This window comes from Coenobita brevimanus, chromosome 60, assembly GCF_032717465.1.
Source record: "Coenobita brevimanus isolate Jiangsu-jjx chromosome 60, ASM3271746v2, whole genome shotgun sequence".
Classification (NCBI taxonomy): Eukaryota; Metazoa; Arthropoda; class Malacostraca; order Decapoda; family Coenobitidae; genus Coenobita; species Coenobita brevimanus.
In genome coordinates this window covers 31,524,962-31,549,342 of record NC_137013.1, presented here as the reverse complement: position 1 = coordinate 31,549,342, position 24,381 = coordinate 31,524,962, and the positions used below count along the sequence as shown (strand labels likewise).

At 41.7% G+C, this 24,381-nt stretch overlaps 1 protein-coding gene across 4 annotated transcripts in view; it reads right to left on the bottom strand.

Annotated features, from left to right (window-relative positions):
• Positions 1–826: 826 nt before the first annotated feature.
• Positions 827–24,381, bottom strand: part of LOC145403021 (E3 ubiquitin-protein ligase rnf146-like) — a 98,034-nt gene continuing 74,479 nt past the window's right edge. For 3 of the 4 annotated variants that reach the window (XM_080274849.1, XM_080274852.1, XM_080274850.1), the window contains one exon: positions 827–2,812. In XM_080274849.1, coding sequence (XP_080130975.1) covers positions 1,887–2,812 — 926 coding nt within the window. In that variant the 3' untranslated portion in view covers positions 827–1,886. The remainder of the gene's footprint in view (positions 2,813–24,381) is intronic. The other variant, XM_080274853.1, reaches the window with a different exon arrangement.

The following is a 24,381-nucleotide window of genomic DNA, read 5'->3' as shown; positions in this document are numbered from 1 at the left end:
ATCCATCAGGAGCATAGGGACCCAGGGCTAGGTTGTCCAGTCCACACATTTAAGGTTAGGGTAACCAGTCTCACTTCCTCCTGAGTACCCTTTTGTGAGCATTAAATCCTAACCTCCCCTCGGATATAAACCCTTCCAGATTCAATTTGGTTGGAGTGCCTTAGCCCATTAATCCACCAGGCGTTATCTGGTTACCAGTATATGATTACTGTTCAAGGTAGTAACCCTGTACCAACTGGTGGGCATGTATGCTGCACTCTGCAAGCTCCTACTTGTTTTAATATTTTATCATCCAATTATAGCAACATTGGGTGACTGATTCGGTACAGTCTTAATGATAATTGTATCATATCAGACTGGACTCGGTTATGTGTCATACCATTACACAATTAATCTTTGAATATGCTGATACTGGTATCTCTTCCTACCTGGGTAGAGGGAGAGGAAACAATAGTAATGGGGTTATGAGGTTTTATGGGGAGTTAGACCCCCCCTTGGGGGTTTTTTGGGAGGGTATTACAGTACGTCAATTTCCACCATTACATTATGTTCTGTCACCCATTTGGCCGCTATAGGCCAAATAAATGAGAGGTTACTGTATTGAAGTTTCAGTTTACCATCTCTGTACAGTAACTAAGAATGTCATAAAAGCATTATAGTCAAACCAATTCTAACTCATCAAAACAGACATTTTTATATTTGCTTGTAGAGGCAGCAAGAATGAATGGTGAATAATATGCCATCGGACTGGAGAAGTTAAATCATGAAATACTACATCTTTCACTCAACATCCAGTTTCAAGAGAAAATGTTCATTACAGGTACAGTACCTATTAGGCCATAAAACTTCTGAGAAGTTTCCATAAAATTTATTCTCACAACACAAGTACAGTATGTGGTAAACCATCTGACATATGAAGTACTGATTACATACCATTCAGGTTTTGTAAAATATGTTATCATTCAAAAAATAAAAATATTTATCTTTGGAAGTTACATGAAAACACATCTTAAAACTGCAGTCTCAAAGGCATGGGCAAATTGAAAGCTCAGACAGGGTGTACAAGGAACATGGGAAATCACTGCCATATTTAATCCAAAATGAACAAAACTGAATAATCAGAAAATGAAGTATAAAATGGTACATCACGTAAACGAAAAAAAGCTCATTCATACTGAAACTTGATATATACACTACTGTAAATACATGCAAAACACTGGTATAAACACATCATACCTTATATGACAAGAAAAAACATACTGCAGCAGCAGGATCTTAGCATTCATGGTTATAATGTTCCAATTAGCAGCATGAACAGCCCGAAATGCAAATAACCTGAGTATTAAATTCATGTAATTCAAATTATTCCCAGCTTCTTCCATACTTCCAAGCACCCTTCACAGGCACTTTAGCACATAATCACTATTCACTATTAATCAACACTCAACCACCATCAATCATATTACCAGTTGGTGTCACTGTTCAAATGAAGACATGCAGTGTTCCAAAATAATGATTGTGGGCATAAGAAAACTGCTAACACCTAAGAGTGAAAGCACACTTGTTTTTATGTAATCTTTGCTGCACCTCTGATGTAGACTTTTTGCTAATGGCACAATTAAAGCAGGTCTCGCTATTTTTTTCCCCACCATTTAATCACACACAAACTAAGCCATGAATGACCTGAATGAGATTTGGGGGGTCATTACTTACATGAAAATGAGTAGAACATAATGCAAATGTCAAGATCCTTCTGTACTTGAACAGACAAATATTATTTTTTCCTACATCACTAATAAAGAACAAAACATAAAAAAATAAATCATTGTACCAGTACACAATCTGACAAAATTTAATAATTAGGTGCACAGAGATCACAGGCATCTTTACAGCTGTTCTTCTTCTGAGGACAGAGTAAGGTGGTACTGCTCTGTCTCCTCAGTTGAATCTTCTGTCAGGTCGAGTGGATAGAACTCAGGAGCATCAGCAGAGATTGAAAGTTGGTCCATCTGGTGAACAGCCGACTCCAGATCTGTCTGTGGCTGGTCTGAGTTGACTGATGGTTCACTGGCAGTGGGATGGGTAGGTGCAAGATTTGGACTGGACTGAGATTCTGGGTATGGTTGAGAATTTTCCACACTTAGGTTATTGGCCAAAACATGTGGGATGTGAAGTTGATGGTGCTGGTTGAGATTATGTGGAGAAGAGGCAGAGGAAGATGATGAGGATGAATGCTGCTGTGGTTGGTGGTGGTGGTGATGGTGGTGATGTGGAGGGTGGTGATGGTGATGGTGGTGGTGGTAGTGGTGAGGGAGATGATGGTGGTAATGGTGATGGTGGTATGGGTCTGGTGCAAGGGCATGATGTGGATGAGTTGGGTCGGTGGTATCAGGGGAGGTACTACTACTACTGGCTGCACTAGGGGTGTGGGGTGTCTGTGGGGTGTTACTGGGGGCTGTTGGTGTACGGGGACAAAGGTCATTATTATTATTACCTGCCAGAGGGCTCACTATATCCCCAGAGTCACCCTGATCTCTGGGAATGTGGATGGCATGGGCAGCTGTGTGTAATGCAGACAATTCTGCTTCCAACTGACTTGGTAGTTTAATTCCTGCAACACCCTTTTTTGGGATGGAGCTGAGGTCTCGCTTGATGCGGCGGCGGCGGCTGGGGTCATTTCGACGTAGCTGAACCATACGGTCAAAGTCGATAATGTAGAGGAACCCTGCCACCAGGACCTCACAAGCTCGTTGACCTGATCCATACGCTGCCTCCAGCTCTTGGCTTGTGCGCTCATCATACTGCCACCACCCTGTACAGTTAAGGATGGTGGAGTTACTTACTTGCTAGTATACAGTACTAGAATAACCAAATGACACTTCAAGTGGAAGGAAGACCAAACATCAAACATGACATTACTACATGGCAGGTCATAATGTAAGTTTAAATCGAAAGTAACATTGTTACCAAATTTAGCAGCAGTATGGTTTAGTAATGTACATGATTTTTGGTGACACTGAGTCTTAGTATAACTTTCCTACTTAATACAGTACTGTACAGTACTGGTTAGAATATGACAACTTGAGATGAACTACCTGTCATATCAGAAGTAATCCCCCTATTATCCGGACGTTCATTACCTGGACAATCCATTATCTGGACGATGTGAGCTGGCTGTTCAAAACCATCATTTGTACATATTCAATTTCATCTGGATGAAATGCATGCGTCCGGGTGGAAATTATGAACGTGTGAACATTTTCACTCGGCCAGGTGGGAACAGCCCGGTGGCACTGCCCTGTCTGGCTGGGGAGTTCACCCAACAACCACTAGAGACCCCCTTGGTCGTTCTCAGTTCCTGTGCGGTGACAGTGTGGTGAACAGTTCCTCTCAGACAGTTGCTATGATGGTGCACACAGAGGCTTCTGTGGTTGTTCCCTACCTGCTTCAGGCCTTGCTCTTCCTTGCATGCCTCTTCCTAGGGTGTGTGATGATGGCCTCAACACCAGGGAAAAGGAAGAGAGTAATGCTGACTCTGGAGAAGCTGAAGAGTCTCAGTAAGATTGATGCAGGATGGTCAAATCATGAGTGCTGATGATATTATTTTAGCTTAATGTTCTGTACCATGATTTTACTCTATTTTACCATGATTTTATTCCATTTAACCATTATATTTTGTGCCCAGTGCATTTTTCTTGTGTAGCAGTTATTTTCATTTTTTTCCATGTAACTCAGTGGTGATTGCTTGTCTGTGGGTGATGGGTCTGCTTAACCCTTTCGCGCATGGATAGTTAATAAGTTTTGTGGGACATGACGCACTGGCTTTTCTCCCCTCCCCCCCACCTGCTGTACGCTCCAAATATGTGTAGTCTCAGCTTATTTTCACCACCCAAACATATTTATTTTGCCACAAAACCCACATATTCCTATTCGTCGATGTTTGTTCTACACGATAAGCAAAAAACACAAAAAAACACACTATATGTACATTAGGGCCGTGTGAGTAAATATTCAGGAGCAGACATCTTACTTCCCAACATCATAAGTCAAATGCTTACTAATCAATCTCTACATGTTATACCATCATTGGAAAGAGAATTTTATTAGCTTTCAAATCCCAGAAGTCCCAGTTTGATATGAGGTATGGCGTTCGAGTAATAAGCGAAAAAGTAAAACCCATTTCCGACAGACAACAGAGTTTTTAAATCAGGGAACTCTAGCAAAAAACTTTTCTTGCCACTGTTATGTTTTTATTTTATCATCCTATGCAGAGTTTTATTGGCTTTCATTGGAGCACAAAACGGTGATCCTAGGCCTCATAGTTTTCGAGAAAAATGAAAAAAGCTACGGTGTACCCACGCCGTGTAGTGACTGTAGGGCTGTTTCCTGCCTCCCTCTAAGCTACTGCATGTATTTCACCAATTCTTTGTACACTAGATATGCACACTATATTCAAATGATTCACTGTCACTATTTTTACAGCTGAACACTCAGTGTAGTTGATTAGAAACAGTAGCACAATCTTCGTTGGGCCAACGACTGATAATGAACAAACACCAAATCTAATAACGGCAGTACCCAAAGACTATACACAAGCACTACTGGTATAGTGAAATATGTTGCACAGCCCGACGGTGGTAACTGGAAATTTAAAGAGACAGAACTGCGCAGTACCTTCCCCACTCACAGCTCATTTGGTACTGAATAACCTGTACGCTCTCTTGCTGGTATCGGGACCCACAGTTGCCAACTCATTACTTTTGACGAGGAGCAGGGAAGCTATGACACCTCCAAAAATGACACCGATCGGGCAAAAACTTTTCCTCTGACGAAAGTTTTTATACTTTAATGATGCCAAAAGCATCAACGAGTACAGTCGCAGCCTCACCCATATGACGACAAATGCATCATTGTATGTACATGGAAGGGTTAACATGGCAATTGCTTGACTGTGGTTTATAGGTCTGCTTGACCTGACAGAGTATTGTTAAACAACACGAACAAGTGCTGTACGATGTACTGTAGTAGCCTTTTACACTGACTTTCAAAGTTAGTATGAAAGGGAGCCAGGGAAGAAGCCCATTATCCGGACAGAGCCATTATTCGGACATGCCTTTGGCCCTATTATCTCGGATAGCCAAGGGATTACTGTATTCACAAAACTGCAAGATAATGCCGATTTCAATTGTGCAATGTGTTGAGGAGAGTGTAATTATGCATACTGTCAGGCAGAAAGGACTGATCTTCCTAGCGAGTCTATTCAGTGTGTGGAAGTTTTGCTACTTGGGAGACATGTTATGTGCTGGAGGTTGGACTGGAGCAAGCTCTGTGGCTAGAGTGAGGACTGGTTGGAAGAAGTTCAGGGAACTGTTGCCTCTCCTGACACTGAAAGGGCTCTCTCTCTCTCTGTGCTACAGGATCTTTGTAAGCAGCATGTGTTGGGAGTGTAATGTTGTATGGTAGTGAGACCTGAACAGTAAAGGAAGAGGTGGATGTGTAATGCGTCCTGGAATGCAAGGTTGGGGGGGGCTAGATTTACAATTGAAGAGTCGAAAGGAAGGATGGGATTGGAGTGAAATGGTGTTGTGATGAAGGGCAGACTGAGATGATCTGGGCATGTGAAAGGATGGGGGATGACAATTAAGTGCAGAAAGTGAGAAGTGTGAATGCTGGGGATAGGGCTGAGAGAGGCAAACTGAAGAAAACCTGGGACAAAGTCATAGGGAGTGACCTCAGGGATGTGGGACTGAACAGGGAGGCTGCCAGAGATTGGGCAGCATGGGGAGCCACCATTAGGTGACCAAGGCTGACACATGCATGCATGTTGGTTCCATTATAAATGCAACAAAACAAAAAATGATACATTTAAAGAAAAGCTTCATACTGTCTACCGGTATCTACACCATTTTGATCACAAAACAATTCCTGTGGTAGGTGGTGGTGACCATCATCCACTCACCTGATTTAGTGCTGCCTACCTCTTCCTTCACCACTGTCATTCCTTTTCTTGTGTCTGCCCTCCTCTCTTCCTATATCTCATCACCATCCACTCATTTGATGTAGTGGTCCATACTTCTTCCTTCACTTTATCATTTATTTTCTGTGTCTCCCCTCCTCTCTTCCTGTTTCTCACCATCATCCACTCACACAGTACTTCTCTGATTTTTGCTGGAATGATTATTGCTTCCATGGCCGGAAGCCATCTGAGTGTGCCTTGTGCATTACAGAGGTTATTCCCTCACGCATGGAAGCATACATTCCCTTCTCATATCCTTTGACTAATGCAAGAAAGCCTTGGTTTAATCACGCTGATGATTCCACCCTTCACCTTTCCATTCGGTTCCTGCAACGTCCATCTCAGCAGTTATTCCAACAAACAAGGGATGAGGCTATGGCACACCTAATGTCTGACTTGCCTCATACTTCTTACTGGGGTAAAAATAATCATGTTTTTAATGCATCAAAGACTCAGTTCTTACACCTATCAACCCAACAAAATCTTCCACAGGAGTACTGTACCCACTAATGTTTAATAATATCCAGCTCAATTCTGCATCATCCTTGAACATGCTTGGGGTTTCATTCACTCGGGACTTATCTTGGAAAGATCATACTACATCTATTGTAAAATCTGCTTCCAAGAGATTTGGTGTGCTAAGCCAACTCCATACCATCTTTACCCCTGAACAGCTGTTGGCTTTAAACACGGGTTTTATTCACCCGTGTAGAGTACAACTCTCATGTGTCGGGAAGTTCCCCACATACAGTTCTTCTCAATAGGGTGGAGTCAAAGGCTTTTCATCTCATTAACTCTCCTCCTCTTACTGGCTCCCTTCAACCTCTGTCTCTTCGCTGCACTGTTGCATCTTTATCTCTTTTCTATCGCTACGTCAATGGTCACTGCTCCTCTAAACTTTCTGCTTGCATCCCTCCACCTCTACGAAAGGTGCGTAGCACCCCTCTAGCAACAAACTCTCATCCCTTTTCTGTCCAACTCTCTAATGCAAGAGTTAACCATTACTCCCAGTCCTTCATTTATGCAACAGGTCAACTCTGGAACTGTCTCCCTCTGTTTGTATTTCCTACTTCCTATGATTTCCAGTCTTTCAAACGCAGTGTCCTGGCATCTCGAAATGAACACATCTTGAATTTGGCTCTCATTATTTTTTTTTTTTTTCCCCTTGGAAGAAGCGGTTGCAGGCTCCTGGCCTTTGGTTCCTTCTTCCTTGCTTTAAAAAAAAAAAAAGATGTAGTGCCACCTACTTCTTCCTTCACCTTCTTCATTCTTTTTCTATGTCTGCCCTCCCCTCGTACTATTTCTCCTAGCTTTCCTGCCACTTTTTATTACTCTTCTTTCCTTTTCATGTGTATGGGTAAATGGGCATCTAACTAAATGATTCACAATCGGTGTGGGCATGCAACAAGGTTGTGTGATGTCCCATGGTTGTTCAATAAATATATGGATGGGGTGATGAGAAAAGTAAAAACATAAACAATCGAGAGAGGGATGGCGTTGGTAATGAATGGTGATCGATGAAATAACTCAATTTTGTTGTATGCTGACGATGCAGTACTACTTGCAAACAGTGGAACTTGGTAGACTAGTGCAGAATTTTGCTTATGTCTGTGAGTGTCGTGCCTTGAGAGTAAATGCAGGAAAGAATACAGTGATGGTTATTGAGAGAGAAGGTGACTCCCAGTGCGATGTTACATTGAACAGAGAGAGACTGGAATTGATAAAAGAGTTCAAATACCTGGGTGTAGTGATGGAAAAGAGAGGAAAATGTGCAAAAGAAGTGGGAAGTACAGTAGAGTGACACAAGGAAGGAAAGTAGCTGGTGCTATGAAGGCCTTGATAAGAAACAGAGGCTTGAGTATTGCAGCTGCATGAGGCTTACAAGAAGGAGTGTTAGTGCCAACTTTAACATATGGATGTGAGATTGTGGTGTGGCATGAAAATTAAAATTCAAGAGTGAAAGCAGTGGAGATGGGACTGCCGAGGAATGTATGTGGAGTACAGAGAGTGGATAGGATACGAAATAATGTGATTCATGAAAGATGTAAGTCTGTGGACACCAGAATCGAAGAGAGTGTACTGAGATGGTATGGTCATGTGGAAAGAATGGATAACAATAGTGGTGAAAAAGGTATATCTGAGCGAATTTGAAGGGGAAGGCGGGGTAGGCCATGAAGAAGGTGGAGGGATATGGTGGATGAGTGTGTGAGAAAGAGAGGTATGGAAGTCGGTGAGTCTAAGGGACTGACAAGAGATCGAGCTGGCTGGATGAATAATGTGAGGAGATGCGCATGATCAGGGATTTTGCACCCCTTTAATGGCATCCAGATTGACACTATTGGATACATTTACGTGAAGCTACAGAATGTGGTGAATGTTTTTTATGTATCTGATAAAGCCAGGATTCCAGTGGCTTGAATGATGAGTAAATGGAAGCATGGCCCATTGGATTGGGCAAACTTAGGCCGTTTAGACACCGCTACTCCTCACCCTGCCCCAAAGTGTGAAAGGAGGTCCAGATGATGATGATGACTTTCCTTTTCAGGTGGCTTTACACTGACTGACAAGCCTCATGGTTTCCTTAAGCCAGGAAACCATTTACAACACTGGGTGGTAACCATATAACCAACCCATACATGTTCCCTACGAATCAACAAGTGGGTTGGAGGAGGGTTATTGCCCCTCCCCATAAAACAACTAAATCAAAGATAGAGAGCTAAACAATTCCTGTCGATAATGACCACCCAAAACGAAGCACCTGTCAATGATGTCCAAAGTAAATAGAAAGGGGTTCAGAAACACCCAGACACAGGAACACAAGTCTGGGTCAATGAATTTGGAGCAAATGGATCTAGAAAGTTTGTGGAGTGCTTAGTTAACAAAACACCATAGTTGTGCATGATGCTGTGAGGATAACAAGTAAAAAAAGGGTACAGCTTGATGTGATTTTGAAAAAGCAGTGGCAGAAAGTTGTGGTGTATGAAGAAGGGAGTTCTAATGATTAGGAATCTATTAGAATGGCTGGTGTGTGATGAATAGGATAGTTTTAGGAATGGTAGGTAATTTGTGGATCAGACACTTGCAGAGAGACTGATAATGGAGAGAGCATATGAATAGGAAAGGACCATGAGTGCTTCAGGATCAGCAGTGGTTTGCTGATTTCTCCACAGCTATTCAATTCATATATACAGACTGACTGGGGGTTATGAGGGAGGTTAAAACTCAAGATGTGGATGGGGGCATGGAATGGTGACTAGTGATGCAGGGTGGAATTTCTTGCATCTGATATATGCTGATGCTACTGTTATACAGTATACAGTATGCTAATACAGAACGGGATCTTTGCAGACTGGTTCAGAATTTTGTGAATGTCTGTGCAGTGTGATGTGAGTGTAAACACAAATGCAAGTACATTGGCCTGGCCATTTACGAGTTTGTCATCTGGGCTACGGGTATTCACTTTATATGAGGTAACCCCAAATACTGCACATTCAATGTACACATGGGAAACTTTCTCGTTATACGCAGCTACTGTACATATGCCACGGGACGCTGAGGTCACGATCTGGACAAATGAACAGTTTGCACACACCACTTTCTCCTAAACTTCAATCCTTCCCTTCCAAATAAGTAATTGCTTGCCATTGGATTTTTAACCCCCTACTGGTTTAGTATGTAGATTTACATGTGTCAGTAGCTGCCCTGCACAGGTTTAGTATGTAGATCTATGATAAACATTTTCAAAGTTCCTGCGACCTTGAGTCCGCTTGATACCGGTCTGGTGAGATTTGGCAACTCATAACTGACTGTATGGCATCCCTAGACTCTAGACTCGATGTGCAGCGTGTCTATCTTGTGGTTTTGTCATTAGATGTAGTGGTAGATTCGGTGACATTTTTTGACATGGCTTAACAAAAGGGGGAGCCATTTTTTTCTACTTTTGTTTTTTTTTTTTTCAGGTAAATTTTTAGATATTTGTTTTTTTGAGACAAGTTATCTACATATAGTGGTTATCTAGGTGTGCAATGAGTCTGTGTTCTGCACAGAAGTGAGGAAAGACACAAGTTATGAATGTGCTCAGTGTGATGTGGCTCTCTGTCTCATTTCATGTTTTGAGTGGTACCACACACTTACACAATTCTAGAAGGGCATGCCTCTTTAGAAAAAGGCTAGGAGAAGGAAAACTCTGATTTCAAACCACCTGTTGCCTTGCAGGTTAGGCCTCTTCAGGCAAAGGCTAGGAGAAGGAAAACTCTGAATTCAAACCACCTGGTACTTTGCAAGTTATACCTAAACAGGTAAAGGTTATGCCCACCACTTAAAACTGTGGTTTTGCCAGTCAGGAAGGCCATTCATGGCAGCAAAACCAAATTGCCCATCAACTATGATGACTATTCCACTTATAGAAATGGCCCCCAATCCCCGGCAGCCTTTGAGTGGGCAGGGGGTGCTAAGAATCACCGGGTATACTGATCACGCTAGAAGAGGGGGTCGTTGCGGGTGTGCACAGTAAATGCTGGAATGATAGTAGGAAGAAGTGGAGAGGTGGTGGAGATGTTGGGAAGGAAAGCAGTTGACTTGTGCTGCGTACAGGAGGTGCAATATAAGGGAACGGGATGCAGAATGTTTGGTGGGGTAAGGAGAGGTACAAGTTTTGATGGTCAGGGGAGAAGGAAGGAACCGGAGGTGTGGGAATGTTGGTGAGGGAGGAGTTAGTCATGGATGTGATAGAAGTGGAGAGAATGTTTCCAAGGTTGATGAAGGTTAAGACTGTAGTGGCGAGAAAGGTCTGACATATTATTTCTGCCTATGTGCCACAGACTGGTAGACCAAATGACGAAAAAGAGGCATTCTGGGGAAAACTTGATGATACAGCACAAGTACCAGACTCTGAGGTAATGATCATTGCTGGAGACTTGAATGGACATATTGGTACTGACCGCAGAGAGTATGAGGAAGTTAACCCTTACACCGTGGGCTTGTTTTGCTTTGACTTGCGCCTCCCGCGGGCATATTCGCGCTCCGACAGACTCTCTAAAAATATTAGCCAAAAATCAGTTATTAGTCCTAGAATATCAAAATCACATATACTTATGGCACATACCTTCAGCTTTCTCCTTGGGTGTTTGTTGAGCCTTCGTCGAGTACCGTAGGACTTGTGGAGACCTCTGAAGTTGGGTAACGAAGTCTCCACTTTACACTTCCCGACAACTCGTAATATGATTACCACAGCCTGATATTATCACTAGAAACACTAATCTATGATTCTCAAATAGTTTGGAATCCATACTCCCAAAAAAAAACACTGTGAAAGCAATGAAAATTACGAGGGCGTATGACCATCCCACTTCCGATCGTTCGCCGCTAGTGTTGTCTATTATTCATAAAAACACTCACAGTTTATATTTCTGTTACTATATAACACTTATATATATCTACAGTCTTTATCCATAAGTTTCCTTCAGTAATAGTAGTTTATTGTCACTGTAGGGATTCAATTTCTTTCAGTAAAATACGCAGCATTCACTTTCTCGTCCTGTATACTAGCACTGAGAGTGAATGTCACTTTCACCTTCACTCTCATAACTCATAGTATTCATACATGCTAGAGTGAAACTTTCACTTTCATTACTCCAAGGGTATATACTCGTATTCTGATAATACTACTCATTTACATTTCTGTTTACGTTCTCTATTTTTTTTACGTTATTTATACAGTATTTCTATTTTATTTACACTGTTATGCACTGTCACTTGAAGTAACTTATAAAACTATTTTCCACTGTTCACGTATATTTACATTCATTACTTTCACTTGCTGTTTACACGTTACTTACACATTATTTACAATTCCACTTGCACTGTTTTACTCAATAGAAAGATCGTAGTCACTCTTTTATCAATTGTCAGTCCTTTACCTCTTTCCACACAAGGTTTAGTAGGGGGTAAAGGTCACAGGGCCCTTTGCATGGGGGTGAAAAGAGGCTGAAGTTAGCAGAAGCAAACAGACATACCTTCACATTGGAAGATGACAGTGAACTGATAGAGGTGGGCCGGGGTGGCCTACCTAGGGAAATGCATTACTGCCAACGTCAGCCTCTTGACAGCAGCTAATATATAGCAGTGAAATGATTGGCAGGAAATCTAGACAATACATTATAAATTAGGTAGTTCCAGGTGAATGTAAATATCACTTAGGCTTCTCCCTTCCCTCCTTATATGTATATTTATTACGAAATTAGATTATACGGCATATTTTAAACAGCAAAAATTAGCAAACAAGTGCACGTGAGGTGATGTCAGGTGATAATTAGCCAATTCCAGGTGTATGGCACTATCACTTATCCTATTTCTTTTTTGTATATATTATTTGGTATAAGAATAGGGCATAGGGCTTATTTCAATGGATGAAATCAGTGGAAAATTCCAGGGAAGATTTACTTAGCGTAGAATACACTGTGGTGGCCTGCAATAATTAGTCAGTTCCAGGTGAATGTAAATATCACTTAGGCTTCTCCCTTCCTTTCTTATATATATTTTTATTATGAAAATAGATTATACAGCATATTTCAAGGGGAAATAAACAGCGAAAATTAGCGAACGAGTGCACGTGAGGTGTTGTCAGGTGATAATTAGCCAATTCTAGGTGTATGGCACTATCACTTACCTTATTTCTTTCTTGTATATATTATTTGGCATACAAATAGGGCATAGGGCTTATTTCAATGGATGAAAACAGTGAAAAATTCCAGGGAAGATTTACTTAGCGTAGCATGACCGGGCAGGCGGGAGGATAGGGTAATGGAGGGGAGGTAGGGAGGGGAGTCAAGAACGGGGAGAAATGGCTAAATTGTCAACAATGGATGGGAGTGCAGATGAGATTAGGAGTGCTGACTAGTGTTGGATATTGGCAGTACTGATAGAAGATACAAGCCACCACTTGAAAGCCTGGGTGAATTCAAAATAACACAGAATCACAAAAGTGACGCCCCGCGGTATGATCCCTTGCTCCCAAGCGTCATGAAAGTGACGCCCCGCGGTTAAGGGGTTAAGAGAGTCTTCAGCTTTGGAGAGAGAAATAGAAGGATAGAGGATACTAGAGTTCTGCCAGGGTAAGGATATGAAAATTATAAACACAACATTCAAAAAAGAAAGAGAGAAGTTCATAATTTACAAAAGTGGAGGAGTAGAAACTCAAACTGATTTTATGCTGATGAGAAAGAAGCAAGATATTAAAGTGAATGATTGTAAAGTTATACCAGGTGAAGCATGTCTACCACAACATAGACTCTTAGCTATGGCTTTGAGAGTGGAATATAAAAGGATGAAAGAAGAGGGTGTTAAAAGAGTAAAGGAGTGGAAATTGAAGGATGAGGAGATAAGACTACAATTTGAAGAGAATTTTAAGAGAAGAAATGAGAGACAGAGGTGATCAGAAACACTTCAGGGATAAAATAATAGAGGCTGCGAGGGAAGTCTATGGAGAAACAACAGGTCACAGGAGAAAAGAAAGACATGGTGGTGGTGCCAGGAGGTGGAGCAGGTGCTAAGTGAGAAAAAAAGAGCATTTAAAGTATGGCAGAGAACTAGGAGGGAAGAAGACAGAAGAAAATACGATGAAAAGAAAAGACAGGCAAAGAGAGAAGAGGCCAGAACAAAAAGGGTGGCCTGGGAAAGTTGGAACAGAGATCTGGAGAGTGCACAAGGACGGACAAAAATGTTTAAAATTGCAAGACAGATGAGGAAGGAGAGGAAAGACGTGGTGGGAGTTAAATTTGTAAAGGATGGGGAAATAAAAACTGACGAGGAAGAAATACTGGAAAGGTGGATGAGGTACTTTGAGGAGCTGTTAAATGAAGAAAATAATTATGAGAATGAAGAAATGGGAAAAGTTGAAGGGTCAGTTGCAGTGATAACAGAAGTTGAAGTGGAGATAGTCTTAAAGGAAATGAAGACCGGGAAAGCTCCAGGCCGAACAGGTATAACAGCTAATCTGATTAAAAAGTCTGGAAGTACTTGTGTAAAAGAACTGACAAGGATTTTTAATAACATCATAATAGGAGGACAGCCACCTGAGGACTGGAGAGATAGCTGGACAATGCCAATTTATAAAGGCAAAGGAGACACCCTTCTGTGTGGAAAGTACCAAGGAGTCAGATTGTTGAAGCACAGAATTAAGATATTTGAAAAGGTGCTGGAAGGAAGGCTGAAGCAGAGAGTGAAGACAGATACCCGACAGTTTGGAATTTGGGCAGGTAAATCCACAACAGATGCAATATTCATCATGAGACTAGTTGCAGGAAAAGTTTCAACAGAGGAGGAAATGCTTGTACCATGTGTTTGTGGACCTGGAAAAAGCTTTTGATAGAGTACCAAGGAGAGTTATAGAGTGGGCTTTGAGAAGGCAGAATGTGCCTGAGAGACTCACTGCAGCTGTCATGTCCCTCTATATTGATAAAAGATCAAAAGTCAAGACAACAGCAGGAACATCAAGAAATATTGGAATACAGTAAACTCTCGCTAATTCAAATTAATTGGGGGGAAACCCCCATCGAAATATCCAAAAATTCAAATTATCAGAGCACATGCCTGCCCCTGTCCCCAAAGCACACCCATGCTCACTAAAACATGGCTTTTTTCACAAAAACATTGAACAGTATAGTACAGTACTGTACCCAAGTCCAATATCACCTGCCACTGCCTGCCTGTTTTGTGTGGATGGTCGCTGTGATGAGAAGCGTTTATTTGCTTTTATTTCCTTGCTCCTCATTTCCTCTCAGAACTCTGAGCATGTGGTTCCAAACTAACTTAAAGTGATGAAACACAAGAAAAACATTTATTCCAAAGGAAAATGTAAAATTGTTGGACGAAATGACGTGTGATGTAGGAGTTTAAATGCAAACGATCAGACATAAAATCAGTCGGATGTGTTTACAATGTGGATAGTTTCTTTGTTGGAAAAAAAAAAGTTAATGATGAAGGATCAGTAAAACTCATGTTTTCGCCTTTAGTGCAACGAGTGTGAAGAAGAAGAAGAAAAAATGGCTTTGTGCCTGACCTTTGTTATCAACTGTCTTTGGTCTAGAAAATTCGGCTCTTATGGTATGTGAAGACACTACGTGTTGATGTACATAGTTGGGTAAGTTAATTATGTGAGTTCAGTTCTTGTGCATTATACTGTCATACAAATTATACTGCTTGGCTGACTTGCGTATTATTCACAATTACTGCATTCGTGTGTATCTGAGAAGTGAGAAGTACACAATTACTCCATGCTGACGACTTCAGTATAGTTTTTTTTTCCATTATTGTTGATGGCTAATGACTTTCATAAACAGTTTCACAGCATTTTTTTTTTTTTTTTTTTTTTTTTTTTTAAATGAGTGTGCCAAAAGTGGTTCTTGGCAAAATATTCGTGATGCTGGGCAGCCACTGACATGCTGGTCAGGTAAAAGTTTTTCTTGATGGGTAATGAGGACTTTCAAGAGGCTTAGTGGCAAACCTTGGTGGTTAAAGCTTTTATAGGGAGTATTAGGGGGCAAAACTAGTTGGTTAGGTTAGGTTAGAATGCACTGATGTGTCCAGTCGGTGACATCATATGTAAACACACTGTCTTGGGTGTCTTATGGCAGACATATCTATAATAACCTATCTTTAAATATATTTTTAATGAAAAATATGGGGCTCCTAGAACCTAACCCCCTAATTTACATGTAAATATATGTCATGTTTTAGGATGAAGACCACTCAGAGCACGTCTGTCACGGAGAGAGACTCAGGCTGAACTGAACAGCGTGGCAAGGAGACATTGTTTGGCAGGAATTCCCCAACTGGAACCCTTGTTCAGATTTGTCTCACTTAACTTGTATTTCTATCCGAATTAAAATTATTTTTCTGGCAGTGAAAAAGATCCGAATTAACTGATATCCGATTAATTCGGGTTCGAATTAGAGAGGGTTTACTGCAGGAGTTGGGGTACATAAAGGTTCAGCACTCAGTCCATTGCAGTTCAACATAGTAATGGAGGAGGCAACATGGGAATGTAGGAGAGAAGGCCAATGGGATTTGCTGTATGCTGATAACATTGTGCTGACAGCAGAGTCTAAGGAAGAAGTGGTGGGAATGTTTAACAGATGGAAAAATGGAATGGAGAAGAGGGGAATGAAAATACGAAGGTAATGGTGACAGGCAAGAAACCAGTAGAAAGAACTGTCAGATAAACGGCCATGTGGATGCTGTGGCAGAGGAGTCGGAGTGAACTCAGTGTTGTGCACAGAGTGTAATAAGTGGGGCCATAGAAGGTGTTCAGGTTTGCAGAATTTGGGAGTGCAAAATTTCCACTGCCCAGCCTGCATAAGAAGAGAGGCGGAGGGGGATGAAGCAGAGGATGAGCTAGAGGTGAATGGGAGCACACTACAGGAAGTGCAGCAGTTCTGCTAGCTATCTAGGAGCTGTACTGGACTGTGAAGCAGGGGTGGAGAGATCAGTGAGAACAAGAGTGACGTCAGCGTGGTTAAAGTGGAAGGAAATAGCTAGCCTACTGGTCAACAAACACATACCACTGAGACACAGAAGAAATATATATGAGGCCAGCATTAGACCAGTATTATAAGGTGCTGAAACATTGGCTTTGACAGATAGACTGTTGAATGTTCTGAGGAGTACTTATCGTAGAATGTTAATATACATGGCAGGAGTGAGATGGGAGGACAGAGTTTTGAGTAAGGAGGTAGCCAGAAGATGCAGGGTGAAGGATCTTGATGTCATCTTGAGGCAGAGGCGGCTTAGATGGTTTGGTCACATGAGGAGGAGTGAGGAAGGGAACTGTGTGAGAATAGTAGAGGAAGTGGAGGTGGTAGGACGTGGACTGCCAGGAAGATCTAAGAAGACCTGGAAAAGTGTTGTAATGCAAAATATGGAAAGACTGGGTATTGGAGAAGATTTAATCCAGGATGGGAAGCAGTGGAGAAAAGCCATCACATGTCCAACCCAAGTTTGAATATGGGAACAGAGGGACGAAAAACAAAGATGATGATGATGATGATAGAAGGTGGCGAAACACTAAACAGTGTACATAGTATTGATCCGCATAACACCATTAAAAAAAAAAAAGCGTGATAATAATGACCATGCGTGGCAGGGGGAGTGTAGCATTGCCACATAGTGAGTGTAAAGAATAGTTTCTGTAATTATTACATACAATTATAAGTTCAATGCTAAATATGTATAACAAGATGATTTGTAATCAAACAAACAAATCTAAAGTGTCTGCCAATATAAGTGATGAAACATCAGTGACAACAACATTAGATGAGGCGCCACCATGTCCTCACAGCTGACCAGGGTGGATTCCTGCATAATGTCACAGCCACACACGCAAGGGGATTTCCCGCCCACGGGCCATTCAAATCAGTGAGTATGGTATTTTTTTTATTTGCCCTCACAGCTGACCAGGGAAGATTCCTGCATGATGTCACAGCCACACACATCTTGGAGAGGGCTCCAACATACTTGACCTCTTCCTTACAACTAATCCTTCTGCTTACACTGTTAATCTTTTCTCTTCGTTGGGTTCCTCCGATCACAACCTTATCACCTTAACCTGTCCTATCACTCCGGTACGGGCTGTGGACCCTCCAGGGAAACGTCGTCTATGGCATTTTGGAGCCGCGGATTGGGAGGCCCTCAGGCAGTACTTCTGTGATTTTCCCTGGAATGCTTATTGCTTCCATGGCCGGGAGCCATCTGAGTGTGCATTGCGCATTTCGGAGGTTATTCTCTCGGGCATGGAAGCATACATTCCTTTCTTATATCCTTTGACTAACGCAAGAGAGCCTTGGTTTAATCATGCTTGTTCTAATGCTGTCCGCAACAAGGAGAGGGCCTATAAAAGGTACCGAAGCCAACTCACCCCTGAATTACATCATCTTTACGTTTCTGCCCGGAATCGTGCTAAGTCTGTTCTTCACTCTGCTAAAAATAATTTCATCCATACTAAATGCTCTCAACTCTCCAACTCGAATTCTTCCCACTCCTTCTGGCACCTTGCCAAAAACCTTTCTAACAACTTTACCTCATCATCCTTCCCTCCTCTTTTCTACTCAGATGGTTCTGTAGCTATTTCTTCTACTGATAAAGCAGATCTCTTCACACAGACTTTCTCCTCCAATTCCACCTTAGACGATTCTGGTGCTGTTCCTCCATCACTTCCCGCCTCTGACTTCCTCATGGCTGACATTAAAATTTCTTCAGCTGATGTATTTTCTGCCATCACTGGCCTCAATACTAACAAGGCATATAAGCCTGATGGGGTCCCTCCTGTTGTTCTCTAGAACTGTGCTTCTGTGCTTACACCCTAGGCAAACTCTTTCGCCTTTGTCAACTTGTACCTTTCCTTCTTGTTTGAAGTTTGCTCTCATTCAGCCAGTCCCAAAGAAGGGTGACCACTCCCAACCCTCCAAATATCGTCCAATTGCTTTAACGTCCTGTATTTCAAAAGTTTTCAAGTCAATTCTTAACAGAAAAATTTTAAGGCATCTTTCCTATCACAACCTTCTTTCTGATCGTCAGTACAGGTTCCATCAGGGACACTCCACTGGCGATCTTCTCACCTAGCTTTCAGACTCCAGGTCATCCTCCTTTCGGGACTTTGGCGAAAGCTTTGCCATTGCACTTGACATCTCAAAGGCTTTTGATCGAGTCTGGCATAAATCTTTAATTTCCAAACTGCCCTCTTACGGTTTCTATCCTTCTGTCTGTGCCTTCATCGCTAGCTTCCTTTCTGTTCATTCTATAACTGCTGTTGTAGATGGCTATGATTCTTCTCCTAGATCTATCAACAAAGGTGTTCCTCAGGGTTCTGTCCTATCACCAACTCTCTTCCTTTTATTCATCAATGACCTTCTAAGCTGTACTTCTAACCCTATCCACTCATACGCTGATGACTCCACTCTTCACCTTTCCATTCGGTTCTCGCAACGCCCATCTCAGCAGTTACTTCAACAAACAAGGGATGAGGCTATGGCACACCTAGTGTCTGACTTGGCTCGTATCTCTGACTGGGGTAAAAATAATCATGTTGTTTTTAATGCATCTAAGACTCAGTTCTTACACCTATCAACCTGTCAAAATCTTCCACAGGTATACCCACTAATGTTTAATAATATTCAGCTTAATCCTGCATCATCCTTGAACATGCTTGGGGTTTCATTTACTCAGGACTTATCTTGGAAAGATCATATTACATCTCTTGTAAAATCTGCTTCCAAGATATTGGGTGTGCTAAACCGACTCCATTCTTTCTTTACCCCTGCACAATTGTTGACCCTATACAGGGGTTTTATCCGCCCCTGTGTGGAGTACAACTCTCATGTGTGGGGAGGCTCCCCACATACAGTTCTTCTCAATGGGGTGGAGTCAAAGGCTTTTCGATTCATTAACTCTCCTCCTCTTACTGACTCCCTTCAACCACTATCTCTTCACCGCACTGTTGCATCTTTATCTCTTTTCTATCGCTACTTTAATGGTCACTGCTCCTCTGAACTGTCTGCATGCATTCCTCCACCTCTACAATGGGCGCGTAGCACCCGTCTAGCAGCAAACTCTCATCCCTTTTCTGTCCAACTCTCTAATGCAAGAGTTGACCGTTACTCCCTGTCCTTCATTTATGCAACAGGTCAACTCTGGAATTGTCTCCCTCTGTCTGTATTTCCTGCCGCCCATGATCTCCAGTCTTTCAAACGCAGTGTGTCCAGGCATCTCGAAATGAATGGATCTTGAATTTGGCTCTCTCTTGTATTTTGTTTTTCTCTTGGAGGGAACTGTTATTGCGGGCTCATGGCCTTTGGTTCCTTCTTCCTCGCATTAAAAAAAAAAAAAATACAAAGATCCCTTAGCACGGAGAGATAGCCCTCTCAGTGTCAGGGGAGGCAACAGCTCCCTGAACTTCTTCCAACCACTCCTCAGTCTAGCCACAGAGATAGGTCCTGCCCCACCTCCAGCACAAAACATATCTCTCCAATAACAAAACTCTTTCACACACTCAAGAGGCTCACTGCAAGTTCAATCCTTTCATGCCTGGCAATATCCACATGCTCTCCCCAACAAACCACACACATGAAATCTGCAATATCTTGCAGGCTATTTTTAATACCACTACATCTCTTATGCACCCACATATCACAAACAGTGCACAACTATATATGCTATTTCATTTTATAGCTAATGACTGGCCGGCAAAGATTTACAAAAGGTCCTTTCAAGTATAAATGCTGCCTTTTATTACTTGGGTAATGACAAGATGCTTACATACATTATGCATTTCATATATCATTAATTACCAAGATCTGGCTTAGATTTAGATGCTAAATGTTACGTGTTTACTATCTGTCTAATGACTGAGTGTTGTGTACTTTTGGGGAATCATAAATGTTACAGTATATGCTTTATGTTTCCTATTATTTGACCAGTGGCAAAAACACTACATACTTATGATTATTACTGTATCTTAGAAACATTTTAAAACATAAAGGTATGAGCTAGAGCAGATGGAAGGGGTGGAAGACGTATGTAAGATATTCACGGAAGAGATAAGCGCAGCGTGTGAGGCGGTTTGTGGAGTGAGGAGGAGATGCAAGGGTGTGCAAGGGACAGCATGGTGGAATGATGAGGTGAAACGTGCTGTGGAACAAAAGAAGAAGGCATATGGTGAATGGTTGGCGAGTAGAGGTAGGGGAGAAGATGAGAGAGAGAAGAGAGAGGTATATGTGAGCAGGAGAAGGGAGGTCAAGAGACTGGTGAAGGAGAGTAAGAAGAAAGTGGATGAAGAGTTTGGGAGGAATCTGAGTGTGAAATGGAGGGAGAGTAAGAAATTGTTTTGGAAGGAGGTAAAGAAAGTAAGGCAGTGTGAAAGGGGAAATAGTAGGGGAGTGAAAGATAGGAATAATAGATTGTTGGTGGAGAAGAGAGAGAAATTGAGGAGATGGAAGGAGCCCTTTGAGGATTTGTTGAATGTAGAGAGTGAGAGCAGTGCGAGTATAAGTGGTTGGGGAATGGCTGGGAGAAGAAGAGATGAGAGGAGGGAGGAAGAGATCAGTAGGTCGGAAGTAGTGGAAGCGATGAAGAAGATTAAGCTGGGAAAGGCCCCAAGAATTGATGGAGTGGGTGGTGAAATGCTTAGGTATGGGGGTGAGATTGTTGTGGAGTGGATATGGAAGTTGTGTAGATTGGCCTGGGAAGAGGGAAGGGTTCCAGAGGACTGGAAATCAGGTATAATTGTTCCTCTGTACAAAGGAAAAGGGGAGAGAGAAGTATGTGGTAACCATAGGGGTATTTGCCTTCTTAGTGTGACTGGTAAAATATATAGTAGAATACTTATTGATAGGGTTAGGCATATGACAGAGGAGCTAGTTGGAGAAGAAGAAGGGGGATTTAGGAAGGGAAAAGGGTGTGTAGATCAGATATTTGTTCTAAGATGTTTAATGGAGAAGTATCTAGAGAAGGGAAGGAAAGTGTATGCTGCCTTCATGGACTTGGAGAAAGCTTATGACAGAATAGATAGGCAAGGTATGTGGAAGGTATTAAGAATATATGAAGTGGAGGGGAAATTGTTGAGTGATGTGAAGAGTATGTACGAGGGAGCTAGGGCTATGGTGAGAGTGGATGGTGAGCTGAGTGAGTTCTTTGATCTCAATGTGGGACTGAAACAGGGGTGTGTGATGTCTCCATGGCTGTTTAATATATATATGGATGGGGTTGTAAAGGAGGTGCAAGGTAGGGCAGTGGATGTGGGGCTGGGCCTAATGAATGAGGGTGAGATTTGGAAGCTTCCGGTGTTGCTGTTTGCTGATGATACAGTATTGTTGAGTGAAGATGAATGGGAGTTGCAAGGTTTGGTGAATGAATTTGGGACAGTGTGTAGGAGGAGGAAGCTGAAAGTTAATGTAAACAAAAGTAAAGTTATGGTGTTTGAGAGGAATGAAGTCACAGAGTGTGCAGTGAGGTTGGATGGTGAGGATATGGAGAATGTGAGTGCATTCAAGTACTTGGGTAGTGTGATGAGTAAGGATGGAACTTTGGGGGATGAAGTACGTGAAAGGGTACAGCAGGGAAGAAAGGTTGTTGGTACACTGAAAGCAGTGATGAGAAATAGGGAGGTGAGTGTGGAAGTTAAGAAGTCACTGCATGATGGTATTGTGATCCCTACCCTGACGTATGGAAGCGAGGCGTGGACCTTGCAAGAGGGGAACAAGTCAAGAGTGAGAGCAGTGGAAATGAGTTACTTGAGAGGAGCATGTGGAGTGACGTGGAGGGACAGGTTGACAAATGAAGAAGTGAAGGAACGTTGTGGGGTAGATGTGGATGTGGTTGAAAAGATTAGGAGAAATACACTGAGGTGGTTTGGACATGTGGAGAGAATGGAGAATGAAAGACTGACTAAGAGGGTGTATGTAGGTGAGGTGGAGGGAGGGAGAGGGAGGGGTAGACCGAGGATGAGGTGGAGGGATGGAGTTGAGAGGTATATGAGGGAGGGGGGGGTGAGTTGGGGGGAGGGGAGTCAAATGGTCGGTGACAGAGTGACTTGGAGGTGTTTTGTCTGCGGCCACCCTTTGCGGGATTAGGGCGTCGGGCTATAGATAGATAGATAGATAGTACAGTTATCATTATACAGCCTCTTTAAAAAAAAAATCCAAATAAAAAAGCTAAAGGAACAGTTATGTTTTGATGTTAATTAATCCATCCATCCATCATCCAATCCTACATTGCCCCATGAGGAGGGTAGGAGCCCGGGGCTAGGAAGAATAATATAATTTCAAAACTAACTAACAGCCTTTTTTTCAAGTTCGCTAAACAAAATTAAGATCTGCAAGTAATGACTGAATTTAGCATTAAATTCCTTAAACTCAAAGAAAGGCATCGATAATTAAGTTTTGTCTATTATTTAACTACGGTATATGCATTTTATTGAAGAGTAACAGAAAAAATGAAAAGAAACTGAATTTCTGCTCACAGTTCTTGTACCATCGAAAGTAAACATTAAGCTCATCATACAGCACCACTGATGAAATACTGCCAGAGTGTATGTATGTATCGTCAGACTTGCAAGTTCATACCAGTTCGTCACTGCTCCTTGACATAAGACTACTGTCTAGATATTTGTATTGAGCTTCATTCTAACCAGTGATATATTATTATGGTCTAAAAATTCCTTTATGTTTAATTCATGCATTTTACCATTTAAGACAGTCAACAGACTGTAGGATATGAAAGTATCTTGGGAAAATCATCATTACAGCATTAGTTCACACCTAAAATGGTGGAGAAATAAGTGCTAGAGTCTATGGCCCTTGGGTAAAACAAACATTTAAATATTTGTCATTGTTACTCAGCCAATTCCAATATGATGCTGATTAATTATCAGATTTTTTTTCCTTACGATACCAATATTAATCGGTTTTTACTTGCCAATTTACAGCACTTCCGTATTATTCTCCACTCTGCTTCCTTCTTTGTTTCACCTTCACTCCCCCACTTGCATTTCTATCTCAACAATGTTTAGAAAGACATCTCCCTGACATTCTACAATATCTACCAAATGTAACAAATCACTGTTAATTTTCATCACTCTTACATTTCAACTTCCTTTTGGATACTTTAAAAATCAATTTCACTCTTTTCTTCTGCTATACCACCATTTTATTTCTTATTCTGTGTTCCTTCCATGTCATTTCATCTTTCCTCTTAATTTCAGACTTTTTTCAAACACATCTCTCTTCTTCCAGTCAGGTTAGTCAAGATTATGGACTGCTTATTCTCACTCACATGCTTATGTACAGAAGCACATACCATATCTGAGGTCAGCCAATAAGATTGGGGAAGTATTACTTCCTCTAACTACTGGCCTATTAATATATACAGATGTGGGTACAGAACAGACAAGAATGGAAACTGGGTGCTAGAATGGTGCTTAACAACTTTCATACCATTATGTACATTATGTACATTTTACAAAAGCACATTAGCAGTTTCAGATATTCATAAAGTATTCTACAAGCTGGATTATTATACTGAATATTGCTATATTAACTCCGAGAGTGCAGCACTGTTGCTTTCACCAAAAAATTTATTTTATATCATATGCACTCTACAGTAAATGCTGAATTAACCCTACACAACTTTTCAGTTTGGGGTATGACACAGTGGTCATTATCAATATGCTTTGAATTTTATCAATATTATACAAATGGGATGCACATGCGTACATTACATCATGCTTTAATTATTATTGCTGAGTTTCCTCTTGCGACCTCTGCGCTGCTGCTTGGGTTGTTTTCCACTGAGTGACCTGGAGGAGAGCCCAGCAGTGC